Below are 20,720 nucleotides of genomic sequence, written 5' to 3' on the forward strand. Positions count from 1 at the left end.
TTGACAAATGTAGCAACTCATTGTAGAATCACAGGTTATGGTACACAAGTTTTTGTTTCATGTCAAATGTTCTTTATTTCGGAACCAAATTTGGTAAACACTGAGTTCAGCAGAGCTGATCCAAACAGTTTGGATGAAAATGGGAAAATCTGCAGGGATTCAAACCCTAGCAAACAATGCATCAGGTTACTCAGATTGATAAAACAAAGTAGGCTTTCAACTCAAAAGGTTTACATTTAAGTCAGAGTAAGAGATCGCCAGTTCATGATAGTGCCTTGTGAACTTCGGCAGTAACGTCTTTTGGGGGTTTCTCGGCATGAAGCTGCTCCACTAACCCCTTCTTGGAGTAGTAGGCAATGACCTGCAGTAGGCGAAAAATCCATGTCACGCTTCAATTACAAAGCCAATTTTTTTGTCATGATTTAAATAAAAATTATATTGCACATTACAAAATAAATGTTTCCATCATATGCAGTTATGCTATAGAAAGTTACTGGAGACGCGTTAAGCAATAAATTTTTAATGGTAAGTGCTACAACTCATCCATTATTTTACCCTAAATTAATGCAGCTCAGATTACTCTGAATTAAATTAGCTAGACCGACAAAAGATATGTGGATGAATATTTTGGAAAAAGAAAAGAAGAATACCGTGTCTTTGAAAATAATAATTTAGAAGCATGGCATAAATACTCCCTGCATGACTTTGGGACTAATATATGCTTCTTTTTACATGTCTAATATACTTTAAAATTTAAATATGAGATTAGGTAAGTTACAAAACTATTGAGCTAAGCAACGACTTCCAATTATAAATCACTGAACCAGACAACAATTTGTACTTAGAAGTCGCTGTCAAGTTCAACAGTTTTATAACTCACTTAGTGTTGTATTTAAATTTTTGAGATGAATTAGACATGTGATAAAAAAATTGATAGACTTAAAATAGTCAAAAACTCCTAAGATACATGAATACTAGCAGCATCATGTGTCAGTACCTGACTGGGATACGATGGGAATTCAAATTGTTTTAATTTGTTAGAAAAGACATTAAAAGATGAAAAAAGTTAAAGGAAACGAAAAGGTGAAAGCAATGCTGTATGTATAGTATAAAATGTCATAAGATATAAAATGTAAGTATTAGGAAGTTAAAACGTAATAAATACATATGAGAACTTTAGAAGAAATTTTTTTTCAGTTATTTATGTTAACAGAATAAAAATATCACACCAAAAAGGTGAATAATCATAGGTTTATTACTTTGAAAAAGGAAAGAATCATAGGTCATAGTGTCATACAGGTTGAGTTTGTCCGTGGAAAGCTTCAAGCCTTGATCTGAGCACTTCAGCTGTGTCATCTTTCCTTTGAATCAATTGTTCTCCAGTGACCTTCAAAGAGAAGGAAAAGAAAACACAGGAGCAATATAAGCATATCAAGATATATAAGACTCCACAACTGCAGATATGATAGGTGAAAATAAATGAAAATTCTCCATGCATGCAAAACACTTGAGCAATATATTTGACTAACTAAAGATGCAAACAGAAAATTGCATAATATGCAAAAGTGGGCTATGAACAGATTCTTACGCTCAACAGAACAATTACAAGGACTTGCAAATGATGCAGCACTTGCTGTGTCATAATAGGATGTCAACCAAGGATAATGCACCTAAAGAGAAACAGGTGGTGACAATAGGCGCATATTTAGTGGTAGAGATGATATTGCCAATAATCTGCTTATAAACTGTGAGATGATAAGTTCTGCGATTGGATAGGAAGAGATCTGATTCTCAGGGAAAACCAGCAACAGTGTAGTAATGTGGAAACTTGAAAGAGAAGAAATTGTCTGGAAAGGAACAAGGGGGTCTTATTTCTGTATTGGCAGGCTACAGAGATGACACATAAATGATGCTAAATCTTTTTCCTGGACAAAGTGCTGAAGATCCAGTTTATATAGAAAATGAAGATGTAGGAAATTAGAGTAGCTGAAGGGTGGTAGATGGATATTTTAAGTTTTTAGCTGTCATACTCTTTGCACTGCAATATATGGATGCAAAAGTTTTATAGTTTTGTGGTATTTCTGTTACATGTATTGGAGTATGATGCAAATATTACCTTTCTTTATGGATAGATGGTACAAAGAGCATGAACTACTTAGTTTTGAAAACATAAAGCAGCACTTAAATATGATGTCTATGTGACAAGTGACAAGTTTCAAGCATGCCACAAGTATGACCAAACGATGGAATCTGGATAAAATCGAAATGAGAAATTAATCATCCTCTAGTCCTGGTTTGGTTTGATGCTAAGCTTCGAACTCGATTAGTTAGTCTCATTTTTTAGTCTTAATTTTTTAAAGAGTAAACTTGATTAGACATGAAAAAAATTAAAAAGATGTTTAGTTACTGAACCAGTTTAAGGGTCTCTGAACCAGTTCAGGGAGAGGAGTCCATAAACTCAAAGCAAACAAGACCCTAAGTTCTATACACCTATATAAATGTAACAGTATAAAGTACATGCTAATATTGCATCCTTCATTAAAATTAGGGTAAACTCAAAGCAAACAAGACCCTAGGTTCTATACACCTATATAAACGTAACAGTATAAAGTACATGTTAATACATTGGATCCTTCATTAAAATAAGACATTAAACAAGTTATTCCCACCTGACTACTTTCTATATACTGAATGTCGCTATACTCTTCATGTTAGTTATTGAATATCTTAAGGCATTATAAAGTGAGAGCTCACACAAATAAATATAAAACTGGATCAGTACAAAGTGGAAATCAAATTCAAAGGATGCCATTTAGTATGGCAATTGAAGAACACCATTTGCAAAGGAATGTACACAACTCATGCTTAAATTGAGAAGACCAATATCAACTTACATCATCAACTCCTGGAACCTTTGGAGGTGCAAATTTTGAGTGGTATGTCCTACCACTGGAGGGATGAATCCAACGGCCAGTAATTCTTTCTTCCAATATGGCATCATCAATTGCAAAGTTGAGCACCTTGTCAATTTTGGTGCCCTGCTTTGCCAACATCTCATCAAGCTGCATCCAGAAATTGATTAAGCCTCTATAAGAAAGTTAATACTGAAAATTTATTGGACAACTAAATTACTAAGCAACAAAAAAAATACTATTATCTGCTTCACATGAAATTGAGGTTATGACCTTTTGTGCTTGGACAACAGTCCTAGGAAATCCATCAAGTATGAAACCCTTTCGACATGAAGGTTTTTTCATGGCTTCATCAATAATCCCAACAACCAAGTCATCAGAGACAAGCTCTCCCTGTAATAACAAATGAATTCAATGAACAAGCAACTATAAAGAACCATTCTTCCCTTTTCTTTTCTATTTATTCTTTTTCTTTCTTTTGTTCAATAGCCTCCATGAAGTACCTTGTCCATAGCTTCTTTAGCTTTAGTTCCTAGAGGAGTTTTAGCAGAAACAGCAGCTCTTAACATATCACCAGTGGCCAAATGGCATAAGCAGTATTCATCCTTAATGATAGGTGACTGGGTTCCCTTTCCAGATCCTGGTGGTCCTGCAAAATCAAGCAAGCAATGAAAGAATAGAATTTTACTGCTTTTTACCAGCTTGGATCATTGGATGATGCAGAGGCAATCTGTTGTTGTATTCTAATTTCTAGATAAAGGAGCTTAATATACAGGAGGGCTTGAGAAGGATTCTTTATTTCCATCTAGAAAAATACAAGAAAAATGAAAAACATCAGTCATTGTTTTATAATTCCTTGTAATCAAAGTAAGTAGTTCTCACAATCATTATAAACTATGCAACCATAAGCTGAAATATCTGGTTATAATTGTCAATTTGATAAAAGTAGAGTCAGATGCCACAAACTTATACTTCTTCACGAAGTTAATATCTTAGGCGAAATTCCAGAAACTATATTTTCAACCATGAACATGAAAAAAAGCAAGATGAGAGGAAATAAAAAGTAAAAATGAAACATTTGACACATGTGATACCAACAAAGCAATGACCATAGTTGTTCTTCGAAAATGATCTTGATTACGAACAAACAAGTCATGTGGACTAATATCTCTCCAAAGTAGATCAAGTTCTGTGACTCTGCAATACAAATGCAGTTAACAATTTAACATGTCAAAGAGTTATCCTATTTCTCACAAAGAAGCTTCTTAGAGTATGGTTTGAAGTTTTAAATAGGTTCCCATAAAAATTTCTGTCATTAAATTGACATATATGTCCAGTTCCAAGTTCCAACTTTTATCAATATTTGATAGTTAAACAAAATGGTGAGACAAGAGGATCTGAATCATTGTAGTGAGAATAGACAGAGTATGTAGAGTCTCTCCTTAAATTCTGAAGTTTATAATTATTGGCCTGCAGTACAAATTGGCACATGAGAAAAACTAGGAAGAAATATTGAATAGAAGTGTAAAACAGGCTAGTTGGCCCACAAGACACTCAAGCTCAAAATGAACCGAGATCGAGCTCATTAAGCAAAAAATTAGCCCTTATGTATGATGTACCACGTATATTATATATCTTAGTTGTCAATGTGACCTATTATAGTCACTATTACACGTGATCAACTGGCCCGACCTATCCTATCCCGGTCCAAAATTGCATAAAATGGCTGAACCCGGTTTAGGCCCAGCCAGACCTAAGCCCAAAATAGTAATGGGCGATACAGGCTAGACCTTTGGCCCCTGGCCTGGCTCGTTATGCCCGCTTGCTTCCTATGGTTGTTTAATCTCACATCGAAAGTTTGGTGCAGTGAAGACTACTATATAAGTATTTTTCTATGAAAGATTGTAAAAATATTTGATAAGCCTGACCTATTACGCTTGGCCCATTAGTAATACTACCAATGCCTATTACGTTCGGCCCAAGCCCGATATATAAACAGGCTAATGGGTGGTAACATGCTAGAATATTCTAGCCTGGTCAGGCTTGAGTGATAAGTGGGCGGGTTGGCGAACAAAGGTCCAAGCTCGGTTGGCTTGAAAAGCCCAGTCTGAACCTACTCCACAAAGATCACCTCTAGTCATTGTGGCTAATCGAGCACTTACCAATCTGAGGGCTCGGGTTCAAATCCAAGCATTTAGTCCCATATCGATTGTTGAGCAAAGCTAGAAAGCATTTGCTCCTATTTCTACACCGAACAATTTCAGCTTTTTGAAAGTCAGTCAGCTCAACAAGTCAAACTCAAGCTGGCTCAGTATTAGACCGAGTCGAACTCAAGGCCGACCTTAGCCAGCTTGGTTCGAGCTTGAGCTGTGTTAATCATATTTTCAAGCTGAGTCAAGCCCAACTCAGATCGCTCAAGCTCGAGTCATTTACTCCCCTAAAAGTTAAGATATCTATTTCTTTATTTAATAGCTATGGTTTGCCCAGTTGGCAACACATTGACAAAGTAAAGAAATAATCATTTATCCAAATGAGTCCTGTTCCAAATTGTATTCATATACTTTATTCAATTGCTGATCCACCTACCTAAATTAACTTACCACCAACAGTATATTTTATTCTTATACAACAATATAATGCATGTTTCTTTGATTAAGAACAATATTACAGATCATGTCTCTCCCCTTTGACCAGTTTGAATTGACTACTTTCCAAAATCAAGCTTAATTACTACTTCATCTGATCTGTATTGCATCTATTCTATTTAACTATTATTTCATAAGCCTAAGATAATTAACCCAGAAACTTTAGAATATTTCAGGAGGACTATCAATCTATCATTGTTCACTGATACATAATGTTGCCGGGTTGAAGTATAATTTCGACTTACTCTGATATAATAAATAATCACCATACGGTTGCTCGTTTTCGTTATTTGACATTGAGATGGACGCGTAAGGCATAGATGGAACCCCAATTTTTGTGAAAAAAAAATAAAAAATCTTTTTCTCTGAAGCACACCAAATTTTGAAAAAAGAAAAGGAAAGATATAACTAAATCTTACTCTTCCTTCGGCATTAACAAAACTGAACAATTTCGAGGGTGAAGAAAAATCTTTTAGAACTCAAGAAAGAAAGAGAAACATACGCTAAAATTTCAAAATGGAACTCCAGAGCCAATTTATCAGTCAAAACACCTGCGATCTCAACGGAAAGCGAAACAAAACTACCAGGAAATGAAATAAAACGGTCAAAAGACTAATTATTTTGGAAATTAAGGAAAAGGGTTTAGAGAACAGGGGAGCATATGAATGGATACCGATAAGGATGAGGCGCTTGTCGGGCTTGGACGAGCACTTCATGCGGCGGAGCAGTTCCGCCGTCAGATCCGCCGTCGTGACGTCCTCGAGATTCACCATTCCTGCGCCGCTGCTCCCCTCTCTCTCTCTCCACACCAGTTAAGGAAGAAGCTGAGACCTTTCTCTCTGCACGCCAAGGACGAAGAGAGAGAGAGAGAGAGGGGGAGGGGGTTTAAGATTGACGGTAGGTTGCTCCGCAGGAACTGAATGTGGTTGTCAAACCATGGTGACGGTCAAAGTAGAGTTTTTGACAAAACTAGCCCTCTTACAATTTAAAACTGAGTTTGCTTTACTAGTGAAATGCTCAACTTCCAGATATTTTATCTAACGAGAGGAAATGCTAATTATATCTCAACGCTTCTTTTTACGTATAAGACGCTACTCATCAGCGTTTTATGTGGGGTAAAAAAATAATAATAATAAAATAAAATAAGGCAGACTTAGTTGAGTGTTTCATTTGAAAATTTTGAAATAAAACTACTGATAAATTTGAGGTGTATATATATACAAAACGCTGATAGATTAACATTATATTTTGTCAACTTAAAAACGTTAATCTTATCAGCATTTTATTGACAACTATAGTAAAACAGACTCCTTTTCGTATTAAGTTTGTAAGATTATCTGTTTCAATTAAAAAAAAGGTTTGAGACAGGTCAGTTTGTGAAAAATTCATCAAAGCTCAACATTTCAAGGCAAATTTGGACGAGATTTTAAATATTTTAAGTCGGCCAAATTTTATTTTTTATCACACATCTAATACATTTAGAAATTGAAGTACGAAACTAATTACTCTCAAATTTGAAGATGGTAGAGACAGTTTGGTTTATCTTACAATTTATTCACGGCGAAAAATATTGGAGCTAATGAAACACCATTACTTGAGACGACGATTTTACCGATACTTAAATACTTAAGATTGAAATACAAAGAGGCAAATTAACCAAAAGAATATTTGATTAATTTTGTAGTCAAAGCAGCTGGCCTAAAGCTGTAGACACATATCAAGAGAGGCCAAAGAGTTCAACTCCACCATTGAAAACAGATGCTTAATCCCACACAGTTTCAAATTGTCAAAAAATATGGCTACTATCAAATTAATATGGTCGCAGTTATAGACTTTTGACTATGCATAAAACTTCAGAGGAAAAATGGCAGTTTTTATTTTTGCCTATTTCACAGACTTCCATCAAATAATGAACTTTTACTATCAAAATGCAGCCTCACATAAAGAGTTTAGTTTAGGGCAAGAAAGAAAGAAAGAGAAAAGGCTTCTATTAGGGACTAAAGTAGGGGTTTAAATGGATCGGATAATACATCACATCCATTCCGGATACAAATTGGATATTAAATAGATAACAAAATTTAAAATCATATATTTACTAAATAGATATGAATAATTTTCAGATCCAGATGAATCCTAAATGAATATGAATACAAAATGGATACGGATCAAATCTTAAATGGCTATGAATACAAACTGAACCGAACCGGATCCAGAAATGAAACAAAAAAATTCAGTAGTCTAAGGAATTAAACATATCTGTTCACATCTATGTAATGCTATAAATCAGTACATTTTGTTATCTATTAAACAAAATATGCCAAATCAAACATCTCTTTTGTGAAGCTCATAACATACTTCACCAGTATCTACCAGATTACTGAAAAATTTAGCATTATGGATCTGATAATGAAACAGACACAAAGTCACATGATTGAGAATTATGGATCTGATAATAAAACCCCAATACTCAAACAAATATATGGAGATTACTGAATTTTTCAGTAGTGGAACGACAGCAAAGCTCAAGCAATACAAATTTATAACTGCCACTAATTTCAAGCTCAGGCAATCCTCAGCAGAACACCACCAAGCGAAATTCACATACTACCTCATAAAGCAGACATAAAGAACATGATTTCAATAGCATAAACCATAAGGAATACTAGAAATCATAATTATATAGAACCAATTCCAAAAATATAAACCTCATCAGGTTTTAAGATTAATAGATCACTAATGCAGCACAACCTGAAAGATAAACAGCTGTCTTTGAAAAAAGATGTCTTTCAAAATAAGCAGATGTATAACATAAACACCAAATACATGCAACTGGGTTAATTAGGTGTCGTCCAGAGTGTAACTAGGAATAGTATTCTTGACCCAAAGCAAATGCCAGATTTGCAGCTATATTGTCCCCATGGTGGACTACTCACCACTCAGAATAGAGATGGGGTGCCATCTGACACAGGCAGCAACTGCCGGGTGAAGAAAGAGGTTGGAGGCAGAAGTCCATCGGAGACAGCAACTGACAAGTGAATAGGAAGAAGGCAGAGTCTGGCTAGTAAAGACTGAAGTGGTTAAACTATCGAAGAATGAGGGGGTGACGAGGTAGGGTTTCATGGTGGCTATGAGATGAAGAGTAGAGACAAAGAGGTCGCGAGGGAGTGACTGTGAGAGTCATGTATGAGTTAATGGGTAAGGTTTATTATTTACTATACGAGTAAACGGGCATTCGCTATCTGTATCCATATCTGAAAAACCCCTATTCAACTCGTATACGTATCCGTATCGGATTTGTTTTGCAAAAACTACCCATATCCATATCTGGGTAAGTGAAAATATATCTGGCCCAGGTTGGATCGGAGTTGGTCTGACCCATTACCCTAGACTAACATCATGAAGAAGTATGAGCTGAATCAACCACTTAATTTAGGCAATATACACAAATCACTAGCAAGAAAAGAAAGAGAAATATGCTATCTTTGCAGAAAGATGATTCAAATTCCAATCTTATTAAATTCATCCACTCAAAAACATTATACAAAAAGCAGCTTATTTGCTGCTCAGGCAGGTTCAACGATGATCCAAAAGGCATGCTTTTGATTGCTAGACATTTGTTAATTATAAATTGTCAGCCAACAGGGAGACCCTAATATTCACAAGCATTTTTTCTGTTTATAAGAGATGGTGCACAGTCTTTTCTACTGTAACATGAAATAAGGAAGTTTGTGCCACTGGCACATGGTCTGCCATCTGCAACTCCAATGGTTTTGGTAACTATGAGCAATTCCAATAATTTCAGTAATTCTGCTCATCTTTGCCTAACCCATTAGGTAGTTGATCAGACAAGGATGATACATGAAATGAGCCTATGACTATCTGCAGAATACCAAACTGTCATTAAAACCTTTTGGCATCAATCAATTAAGAATTGAAAGTATGCCTAAGAAAATTCTCTGCATCCTTTGAGTAAACAAGAATTACTTCGATTAGTAGTACTTCATAACTAACCATTTGTAACTTACTTTTTGGAGAATCACTCACTTTACAAGGAAACAAGATGAGAATTGAATTTTAAATTCTTGCAAAAAAATAAAAATAAATACCTTACTGGTGGACAATATCCAGAAGTTCAATGTTTTCTCTTTACAGGATAAACTGCTACCTCTTTGCTTTTCTTGCGAGGTAGCGATCACGCGCTGCCTGAATTTTACTATCCAAATTGCTGGCTTGGTTTGAATCTGCTTCCTTCTTGGGTGAGCAGCTTGTTTTTTCCTCAATAGGTTCACATCCAACAGAACTGCCAGAACCACCACTGTGAAATTCAACTGTTCATTATATCTCAAGTAACAAATCTAGCAAGTAAAATAAGCAAATTACAGTGTTGAAACTAACTAATAATCAAACAACCAAGATAATTCATGCATAAACATATATCTTCAGTTCCACAACTTATTTATGAATATTACCTCAGTTTGTTTGTGTCTAATTTCTCTAGCTTCTTTAATATGGGTAGGACCCATGCCATTTCAACTGAACAGACATTTCTCATGAAAGGGCGAGACGTATTTATTAGTTCATGGTATAAAACATAGTCTGGTAACTGGCCATTTTCATCAGATTCCAACACAGAAGAAGGATGCACCTGTAAGACAAGCGTGATGAGGTACAGAATTAATGTAATTTTATGGATGCACGACGGGTGATGCAAGTAGAACTTGAAATATGCCCATGAAAACTCTATCAGAATGTCGATTTGTTGCCCCTATTGGTTTCAACTTTTATGTTTTAAAACCAAAAGAGTACCAGCTCAGGATTACATAGAGCAAGAGGCATAATCTGCTTAAATAATTTCCCCATTTCTGCTGCATTAGCTTCTGAGTTTTCTTTTCCTTATTGTTTCTGTGAGGTGGGGTGGCAATTCTTTTTGTGTGTGTTGCTTGCTCTTGATAAATAAACTTACAACCCTATCATGAACAGTCTCTCCCTTATAGTATTCTCGATTTAAATTCTAGAGACTGTTTCTCATTCCTAAACTACAGGTTCCATTGTAAGTCCAATAAAAAAATGCACAAGACAAAAGTTGCAATAAGAAAATATGGATCCTTCATATTACAATAACAACAAGCTGTGAATGCCAACTATTTGATGTCCGTGATATTGATCTTTTTCCTCCATTCAGTTCTATTTTAAATGTTAGATACTTTCGGATCCATTTTCATAGTTTATCTTGAAAAAGTTATATGCTGCCTATCAAGCTACCTAATGCAACAATCCTCCTTTATCCAGGCCAGGTACCAGCTGTTGAAAGATATCGATGTAAGAGGCCACAATTTGGTGGTACTTATAAAGATTAACTGATCCATGTTCTGAATTACTTGCTCCTTATATGAGATAAAATATAAGCAACTCCAGTAAAAAAGGTAAGGAAACCTGCACTAGCTGTGATCTGTAACCAACAGTACGGTAGCCATTATGATGCAGCATTCTTTCAGCCAGTTGATAACCATAGCCAATGCATAAAGCTTTCCTCAACTTTTTGTAGTCATGGTCACTCTTTTTCTGTCTTAAGCTTGACAGTACATCCGATGGACCTGAATATGGAAAATTTAGAAATATTAACTTTTGAGAAGAAAAAGGTGCTAGTAGTATTATGAGAGCTGTGATAATTGAACAGTAAAACCATAGTTAGAAATCTTGATGTGAATCCGAAATATAAAGTGAAATGATGGTTGTTTGTGAATCAAAGAACAATTTGCAAGGTGAACTGATTATGGTTATCCCCAACATAATAGGTGTGTTAGAGACTCCTACTGGACATGATTTCTTCTAAAAATGTGGAGATATGAATGAATTGAAACTGACCTTTGGCTATCTTTTGTATAATCTGAGATAATTGCTTCCTAACGTTCTTGCTGAAAATCATGCTACGTGCCTACAGAACATCAAAGCAATCTGTTGAATGACATCTCATAATTGGGCAAAACATAGTCATCAATTCTGAAGCAGCAAATATCTTCAGATTCAGAATCAGGTTAGAAAGTGAAAAGCCAGTTCTATTTTCCTTTTACCATCATAGCTAGCAACTTGCATGACACAGTATCAATAATATTATCTTATGCTAGCTAAACATCTAAAAGCATTAAACTGTAATAGTTGTTATAATGACTAGACAAATATAGGCTATTGTCAGAGATGACTATGGGCAACAAATTGTTCTATTGAAATAAGAAGGCTTTTCTCTATTTAAATTTTCCATGAAAATGAAGGCTTCTTTGCTGTGGCACCTGCAAGTAATTATCAGAGCACCACCTAGGATCATAATCAGCTTGGTCCCAACTTTCATATATCTGAAGCAACTGAATATGATCCCCCCAGCCAGAGCCATCAGGAAGTTTTGATTGTCGTTTCCTCTTAGTCTCCTTGTTCTTACTGCATATAGCAGAAACAGCATTAGTGACGTAGTATGGAACATCTTCGGTGTTGAATATAATACATCATAAAAGAATCATTAGCTCGGGTTAGAGGAGACTCTCTGAATGACAGGTTAGGCATGAATGCTTAAGACTGAAAAAGAAATATTAGTGATCTAGGTAGTACCTCCTAGATGGATGCACTGTAATTTCTGCTGATAAAGTAGCTGCAACAGTCAGTGCCTGGGCCAAACATCCCAGCTCATTTGCCTCAATTAAAGTCCTCGAAAGAGATGGCTCCAAAGGAAGCTCTGCACAACAAGAGGTATGTAGGATAAACAAATGAACCTGACAGGATGCCACATATACACCATATATATATTTCTTCATTCCAGCACCAACAAGCCTAAGAATTTGGAATTCCTCTCAGGATATTTGTTCTTTAACATTTTCACCCCTCACAGACTTGTCATATATTTATGCTTGTTAAACACAAGATAGAAGAAAATTAAACAACAAGAAGCCATGAAACCCAACTATTCCAGGTCAATTCTATGGATTCTTATCCTCCATTCAGCTATGTTTAATGTAAAATTCTTTCTTATATTGTATACTATCATTTTAAGCAAAATACTGACCAGCCATAGTTCGCCCAACCACTGTTATTTTCCCATTTTCATCAATTGCATCAATGAGGTATAACTGCCTCAAAGCATCTTCTAGTGATTCACCTGCAGGAAAGAAGAAAAAAATTTATCAAAAGGTATAAGATCAAGACAAAATATATCTTGTTAAATTTGTTTTTACATTAATAACATGACTTATTACATAGCTGTCTAAAGCTTTCTTTTAAAAAGCCCTAGTATCTAGTGAAATTATTGAAACAAATGATCTATAGTGTAAAAATAAAAAAATAAAACAAAGTGAATGGGTCTTCTCTTACGTGATGGTGGATCAAGAAAATCAAACTTTAAGATATCAATGTCAGGAAGATTTAGAGATTTCAGGTATAGAACACTTCCAGCAAGAGATGACCGCTGAATTTCAGGGATGGATGCATCAAGAAACTCCTCATTATAGACAGAAGCGGGGTATAACCTGTAACATCTGCCAGGACGAGTTCTCCCAGCTCGACCAGCACGCTGATCAGCTTGCACTCTGCAACAGATTTAAACATCAGACTCTAGAAACAATTTTAAGGCAGTTATTGTCTTAATACTCTTCACAGCTCGCATTAACATTGGCATTGTCCTACTATATTCTTGCTCATCCAAAGAAGAAATTATTTAAAAACAAAAAGAAGGGATAAAAAGGAAACGTCAGCAAATGTCCAAACAATTAATGATTAAATTTTTAAGCACCAACACTTAGTCTACAAAAGAAAGCATCAGAGGAAATCACAATGCATATATAGTAAGTTTTAATTAAATCAAAACCAAATTAGAAGAACCACCACAAAGGCTTGGAGAATGAGGTACTCAAACTGCTAACTTAGACAATAGGACCTACATAGGGCTGTCAAAATAAAGCAGCTCGGGCATGGCTCGAGCTCGGCTTGAATTGAGCTCAGCAGAGCCTAAAGCTGAGCCTGAGTCAAACCCGGCTCCCTCATGCTCAGCTTGATAAGCTCGGCTAATATTTTTTATTAACATATACTCATAGCCATTAGATTTTTGATCCAACGGTTCACATCTCTCCCTAGTATTACTAAATCTCACTCAAACCCTAACACTCTGGTATCTCAATCTCCACAGTCCTCTTCTAAGCAGCCTCCTCCTCCAAGCCTCCTCCATTGAGTTCTTGGTACCTATTCCACTTTAATTCTACATTAATTGCCATTGTAATCTATCCACCTTTATCAATCACTTCTTTGCAATGTCTTAACTCTAAACAGGGACAACTATTACTTACTTTGCAAGCTCACTACCCAATTCTCATGCACCGCTCTGCAACCTCTTTGACCCCACCTCCCACTGCCTTGGTAATGCAACTCAAAATTGCGAATAAATGTTAGAGAACATGTGATCAAATGAATGAAAGCTAATTGAATTCAGTAATACAGATAGCAAAACAGGTAAATGATCATAAAGTCTTCTATTAACATATAAACAAGATTAAATCCAGTTCAGCTTAAACTTAAAAAGCCAGCAAATCTGAAATTTATGACAAGATATGGCAAAAGAGAGCAATAGATTCACTATTAGACTTAGGTTAACCAAGAGCGAGCTATTGATAGGTTTAGGTTTGAGTCTCACCCGATGTGAAAAATAGTGTATAGCCTTAAGCCTTGCCTTCGAATTCAACTCCAAGTACCAATAGTTAGAAATCCCTTAAGACAACAGTAAATACATGGAAATGAATCTAACCCAATGTGAAAAATAGTGTATAGCCTTAAGCCTTGCCTCCGAATTCAACTTCGAGCACCGATAGCTGGAAATCCCTCAAGACAACAGTAAATGCATGGAAATGGAGTAGAGTGATAAGGTAGATTAACAAGAAACTCACGAGAGTTATGTGAGATTTATAGAGATGACATAAAAGGTGGAAACCCACAAAGACTGGGGGAGGGAGTAGAGTAGAATAAAGAATGGAGAGGTTTATGTGAAGAAGACAAGCGTGTGATAACCTTCCAAAGATGATCCACCACTAGGGGCTGCATAAGGTTTATAAAGAGAGAGAGACCAGAGGTTTTTTTTGGGAGGTCCAAAGATTAAGAAGTTTCGGGGTTAGATTAGAAAGTTAAGGAGTTATGTTAGGAAGTCCAAAGGTTCTTTTTTTTAAGAAGTCCAAAGATTGAGAAGTTGAGTTATGTTGGGAAGTCCAGAGGTTAAGAAGAAATCTGGAGCTTTCTAGAGGATTCTCAAACAAAATGGTGTGGACATCCCCCGCACATTAGGCTAATATAAGAGATAATCACACTCACACCTCTAAATTATTACTCTTTTTTATTTTCACTCCCTCACTCTTTTTTCCTACAAAAAGACTCTCTTAAACTCTTTGAAATCATCAAAGTGGTCCTTCTGTTAGTCATCTGTTAGAAATTTGATTAGAATTATAACACATGCATGTCATGTGCCTACTCTTACCTTCATTAATGGCACAATTGACCTTATTTTAGAGAGAACGAAATAATCCATGCATTTTTAGAGGGGCAAAAAAGGCATTTTGCCCTTTCCTTTAACGTCATTTAATGTTTGATGATGTTCAAGCGGTCGCTTTGTAGGGAAAAAAAAGTGGGGGTGAAAGTGAAAAAGAGTAATAGTTTAGGGGGTGAAAGTGTAATTATCCACTAATATTATAATTGTTCAAATAAAGCAACTAATAATCTAATTGGAAGTTAATGTCACGTCACTTGGAGTCTTTAGTGAAGATGCAGCTCTACTCTCTCTCTCTCTCTCTCTACCTTATCGACGGCTCCGCCAACATCAAGATGAGCGCTCCCGTCCACAACACTGACCAATTCGATGATAAGTACCCAAGGACGTGTGCCTAATTGAAGAGCTTTATGAGACCAGCAAAGAGGAGAGATTCACTTCTGGGGAGGAGTTTGTGTCTCATAAAAGTCTATACAAGTTTTCAGATAAAGTTGCAATCCAAATAGCTAAATTTCTAATTATCATCAAACAGAGTCGAATCCATGGAAGCTATGTCGAGTGACCCAAGTGGAGAATGCAAAGATCATCCTCGACATGATCCCCATCTTTTGCAGCACCATCATCCTCTCTTGCACAACTCCAGACCTTCTCAATTCAGCAAGCTCATATAAGGCTTGAGCTCGGTGCAGCTTGGCTCAACTTGAGCTAAGCCAAGCCTAAATAAAAACTTATTTAATGTCTCATGGGTGATCATAACAAAAATTGGAATTCCATTCTTTCGATAGTTCATTTTACATATAACAACTCCATTAATAGGTCTATAGGCATGAGTCCATTTGAAGTTATCCATAGTTTTATAGCTTGTAGGCATTTATACCTTCTCCCCCATGTCATCTCAGTCGAGTCTCTGAATTTGCATAAACATTCCATATTATGTCCATTCATTATATCAAAAGATTAACAAGCGAATCAAAACTAAAAATCTTCAATATAAACTATAGGTCCATTTGCATAGACGATTTAAGGAATTTCATGTTAGAGACTATGCCATGGTTCATGTCAGACTCGAGCAATTTCCATCGGGAACCACAAGGAAATTGCAAGCTTATAGTGTTGGACCTTTATAGATATTAAAATGTGTAGGACCTAATGCTTATGTTATGGATATTCCATCTGATTATGCCATTAGTTCCACTTCTAATATTAAATATTTAGTTGCTTATAAACCTCCCACAACCATCTCTGAGGATCCTTATGATACAGATATTTCCATCCTTCCAAATATACTTGCTTTTATGTAATGATCCCCTTTATAGGTTCGATCGTCACAGGATATTGGCGTGGTTAGGGCTCTCTATTGATCGAGAGGGTGGCCACGTGTGTAGGTGGAAATGGTGGTGGCAGTGCTAGGTGATGGTGGCGGTGGTGATGCTCGTTGATGGTGGCAAACTAGGATTGGTGGTGAAGATTAATTAGCAGCTACTCCTAATGCATGAAAATAATCACATTCATCAATGATTCAATTGGATGCACACCGCATATCTTATAGGCGGCTATCCTAAGCAGATTGATCACCTAACATGTTCAATCCCAATTAATTATCCAATAAACTTAAGTTCTTTTTACAAATTTAGAAATGCAAATAAGAAAGATAACTAGGCCTAATGCCCTTGTGACCCATATGACCCTGGTGGGTGCGCTTAATCAAGTCAGATGTTGGGTTGGATTTAGTCCGTTATACTTCACCACACTTCTGTACACCTTGGCTTCAAGTTGTAAAGTCAAGAAAACACTGCAGTCAACCCACCATTCCACTTAATCAGCACTTGTCATTGGTTGACCTTGGACTCGAACTTGTCGCTTAGCCAAGTCCTTGAGCGGGCTCGGCATCTCTTCATCTACATTTGTCTCAGATACCTGGTCTGACACCTCCTCATTAGGTCCAATAGAAGCCCGCGATGCTGACACGTGAAAGACAAGATGCACTCTTGAGTCCATGGGTAGGTCTAGCTTGTATGCGACTGAACCAAGTTGCACTAGCACTCGAAAGGGTCCAAAGCAAAGATCTCAACCAAATACTGCTCTAAGCACATGTTGACTTATTCGATTTGGCTATATTTGTGGGTGGTAGGCCAAACCCAATTTGAGCTCCGTCCCCTACAGACGAGCCAGCTTGGATCAGAACCCACTAATGAAGATGGGTCCCGGCCTAACACTATGGTCCGAGGAACTCCATGAACTGCACCACATCACGCATAAAGATCTCGACCACAGTATGAGCCATATAGGGACTGTGGATCCTAGTTTCAGCCGATCCTGATCCCGGGCTTGACTGGTTTCGACCGGATCAGCCGATCTCGCTAGAGATGGGTATGGGTAAGAGAGAAAGAGAGGGGAAGAGAGAGAGGAAAGAGATAGGGGTTGCAACAATAAGGGGGAGAGGGAAAAAGAGAGAAGAGAAGGGAGAGAGTCGTGAAAAAAAAATAAAAAGCAATGCTGGAGGGAGAGAGGTGGAGTCGGTGAGAGAGGGAGAGGATGAGTAAGATAGTTTATGGAAAAGAGTTTGATAAGAGAGAGTTAGTAGGAGAGAGTTTGATAAAAAAGAATTAGTGAGAGAAGGTAAGATTTTTTCACTTGTGTGAGAGGGAGAGAGAGTGTAAGTGGTAGAAAAAAGGGAGAAATTGATATTGAGAAAATCATGTTTATTCCCTTTTTCATGGCCACATATCTTTACGGCTAAGGAAAATTTTTAGTTTTTAGATTTTATATTTGAATTATTTATATTTATATCTTATTATTTTTCTAAAAAATTTAGAATTTTTTTGTATTTTAAAATTATTTCAAAATATAGGCCAATACAGACGGCCGATCCCAATCCCGATTCCAATACTTGGAACCTCGATAGGGATGCTCGAGTGCGCTGAAATGAGCATACCTTGTTAGTCGATCAACCACAACCATGAAAACTAACTTATTGTGGACTGTTGGTAAGCTATCGATGAAGTCCATCGACAAGTTCTCTGACACTCATTTTGGAATGGGCAGCAACTACAGAAAACCCACGAGCTTGGTTGCATCGGTCTTGACGTATTGGCAAGTGTCATCGATACACCTTGTTAGAGTCTTTTCTTATTGCATTAATTGTTTATTTTTGTTAAAATAAAATTTATGTATATCGCGTTCGAACTCGGAAGAGGTCGCGTTCAAACTCCCTTGCGAACGTTTGCATTAGGTTCACAAATACAAAGGACGCGAAATGCGCGTTCGAACGCGCATTCGAACGCCCGCATCGTGTTCGCACATACAGAGAACGTCTTTTGCGCGTTCGAACGCTATCGAGCGCATTCGAACACAATCGGCGGGAATCCTCTAGAATTAGGGTTACTTATTGTTATTAGAACTTGTTGGCTGGCCTCTATAAAGGTGTGGATGGCGGTCAAATTCAAAATGTGATTGGATTATTGATTTCTTGCCTCCTATCTTCTCTCTATTCTCTCCATCCTCCCTCTTCACCAACCTACCACCTCTACCGTTGGCAAGGTCTCTCCTAACTTCTAATCTCCCTCGTTTGTCAAGTATTCCCTCTTCTTTGGGATCTCGACCACTTCTTCCCCTTCGTCTATATCCCTTAACCACATCCACCATCCACCTTCATCTCCATTATCATCCATAACCCTAACATCCACTCCACCCGTCAGCACCACCATCACCCGCGTTATTTCGTGTTTTCGGCTCAGTTGCAGTTTGAATCTGCGAAGGGCATAAATACGAAAATTGTAGATCAAGGAGTTACGGATCTAATCCAATTGGTTTCGTAATTTTTTGACTACAGGAGAATATTTGGTAAATATTTTTTTACGGTTGCACGGACTAATTCCTGTAATAAATCCAGATCTTGAAGGAATCGTTTCGTAACCTATCTTTTAGTATCGTAACCCATCAGTCACACGCCTTGACGAAGGCCTTAATGCCCATCTTCAGTCCTATCCAGTAGCAATTAAGTCTGATTCTTTTGTAGGTCTAAAATATGCCTTCATGGCCGGCAGTGGGAGAGTCATGGAAGAACCAGATTAGATCTAATCACAAGCTTGAGTCCGCTGGATTTGGGATCCAGCCTTGGTGCAATACTAGTCTGTCGCAAGCCTTGTAGGCGGGGTTGGCCTCACCTTGTGCTACCTAGTCCAACACCTTTTGAGGTTGGGATTGGTTTGTGTGACAACCCGCACTCAATCTAAGAGTGGATGGAAAGGTTGGACTCGTCATGGCGATCACTTCGACGAACTTGGTTTGGCGCGATAGAGTTTCGACTACCCCGTTCTCGTTGCCCTTCTTATAGACTAGGTCGTAATCGTAGCTAGAAAGCTTAGCAAGCCACTTTAACTGTGCTAGTGTGTGGATGCATTGCCCGAGAAGGTAAAGCAAGCTATGCTAGTTGGTTTGCACCGTAAACCGCCAACCAAGGAGGTAAGGTCTCCATTTGCTAACCGTGAGGACCACAGTTAGCATCTCCTGCTCGTATGTGCTCAATTGACGTTTTCCCTTAGATAGGGCCTTGCTTAAATAAGCAATGGATTGCCCATCTTGCACCAAGACCGCACCCAAGCCTGTGCCCAATGTGTCACTTGACCACAAAGGTCTTGGTGAAGTCAGGTAGGGCAAGAACCAGTGCACTCGTCATCGCCTTCTTCAGTTCCACAAATGCCATCTCGGTCTTCTCCGACCATCCAAAACTATTCTTACACAACAGGGAAGTCAGTGGTGCAACAATGCGTCCATAGCCTTGGATAAATCAATGGGTAGTAACCCCACTCTATCTTAAGATTCTTCTTTAGTCTCTTCTACTTCCTCTCTAAACTTCTCTCCTTCTTCAATCTCTACTTTACATTGATTATTATTACTGTCTAGAAGATTCTAGCAGTGAAAGAGAATCTTTGGGTGTCCAAATGTGAAGAGAAAGACGTGGTTTCAAGGCAAAAGCCATATTTTAGGTTTGTCTACTATTAACATACCGATTTGCAAATTGAGAAAGTTACTGTCTTATCTGAGTGGTTTTCTCTCCTTCCATCTAATAGTGATCATTTTAATCGATTAATTTATTATCAGTTATTGTTTACTATATTTTATTTTAGTTACTTGTTTGGATTGATTGTTCTTCAAAATATTACATTCATATTAGATTTGCATTAAAGATGCTTAAGCTTCTCCATCATGGATGCACACAGTTTATACTGGAAGATGGAAGTCCAGCTCAGGGTTCATTCTGGAAGATGGATTAACCTATAAAAATAAATAAGATTCCATCTAAGGAGAAAAATATTGCAGGACAATTCATCTCTTTTTCGTTTTTATCTTCTTTGTCATCCCCGATTTATTACTTTCTAGTCTCACTTTGAACCCTTTGTATCTTATTCTTTTATCATTTCTCTGATGTCAAAGATATTTGATTACATCAGAATCGTACCAGTCCCAAAGATATTATAAGCACCATACTCAATCATCAAATGTCAAATATTATCTATCCCAACAAATATGACGTGGAATGGTCACAAAATTTGCTCTGAGGACCAAAATTTTATGCTTCTCAGTTCTCACAAGGTGTTCATAAGTTTCCTCCTGTCCAGGATACAATTAAGAAAATACTAGAGCAATGTTACA

General features: G+C 37.1%; 2 protein-coding genes across 6 annotated transcripts in view; both read right to left on the minus strand.

Moving 5' to 3' along the window:
* Nucleotides 1-6,368, minus strand: LOC140801699 (adenylate kinase 4-like). Its single transcript, XM_073156936.1, has 6 exons — nucleotides 6,231-6,368; nucleotides 3,416-3,561; nucleotides 3,186-3,305; nucleotides 2,895-3,062; nucleotides 1,298-1,387; nucleotides 1-361 (listed from the first exon to the last, which is right to left on the minus strand). The coding sequence occupies exons 1-6, from the start codon at nucleotides 6,328-6,330 to the stop codon at nucleotides 263-265; spliced, it is 723 nt and encodes a 240-aa protein (XP_073013037.1). The 5' UTR covers nucleotides 6,331-6,368; the 3' UTR covers nucleotides 1-262.
* Nucleotides 3,424-20,720, minus strand: part of LOC140801698 (probable pre-mRNA-splicing factor ATP-dependent RNA helicase DEAH4) — a 26,406-nt gene continuing 9,109 nt past the window's right edge. Inside the window, exons 9-17 of one of the 5 annotated variants that reach the window (XM_073156932.1) lie at nucleotides 12,914-13,128; nucleotides 12,609-12,701; nucleotides 12,158-12,281; nucleotides 11,845-11,989; nucleotides 11,423-11,492; nucleotides 10,991-11,151; nucleotides 10,027-10,202; nucleotides 9,664-9,872; nucleotides 3,424-3,561 (exon numbers count right to left, since the gene is read on the minus strand). In XM_073156932.1, coding sequence (XP_073013033.1) covers nucleotides 9,719-9,872; nucleotides 10,027-10,202; nucleotides 10,991-11,151; nucleotides 11,423-11,492; nucleotides 11,845-11,989; nucleotides 12,158-12,281; nucleotides 12,609-12,701; nucleotides 12,914-13,128 — 1,138 coding nt within the window. In that variant the 3' untranslated portion in view covers nucleotides 3,424-3,561; nucleotides 9,664-9,718. Of the gene's footprint in view, nucleotides 3,562-3,694; nucleotides 3,718-6,331; nucleotides 6,474-9,038; nucleotides 9,437-9,663; nucleotides 9,873-10,026; nucleotides 10,203-10,990; nucleotides 11,152-11,422; nucleotides 11,493-11,844; nucleotides 11,990-12,157; nucleotides 12,282-12,608; nucleotides 12,702-12,913; nucleotides 13,129-20,720 lie in introns of those variants that run through there. The other 4 variants (XM_073156934.1, XM_073156933.1, XM_073156930.1 and 1 more) reach the window with 4 other exon arrangements.

The sequence above is a fragment of the Typha latifolia genome, chromosome 15 (assembly GCF_019914945.1).
Source record: "Typha latifolia isolate L0001 chromosome 15, TyphaL0001v2, whole genome shotgun sequence".
Lineage (NCBI taxonomy): Eukaryota > Viridiplantae > Streptophyta > Magnoliopsida > Poales > Typhaceae > Typha > Typha latifolia.

Coding starts and splice junctions, on each gene's coding strand:
- LOC140801699 (XM_073156936.1), bottom strand. CDS start 6,330: ATGGTGAATCTCGAGGACGTCACGACGGCGGATCTGACGGCGGAACTG. Junction 3,306..3,415: donor CTAAAGAAGCTATGGACAAG/GTACTTCATGGA, acceptor TTGTTATTACAG/GGAGAGCTTGTCTCTGATGA. Junction 3,063..3,185: donor CTGTTGTCCAAGCACAAAAG/GTCATAACCTCA, acceptor TTCTGGATGCAG/CTTGATGAGATGTTGGCAAA.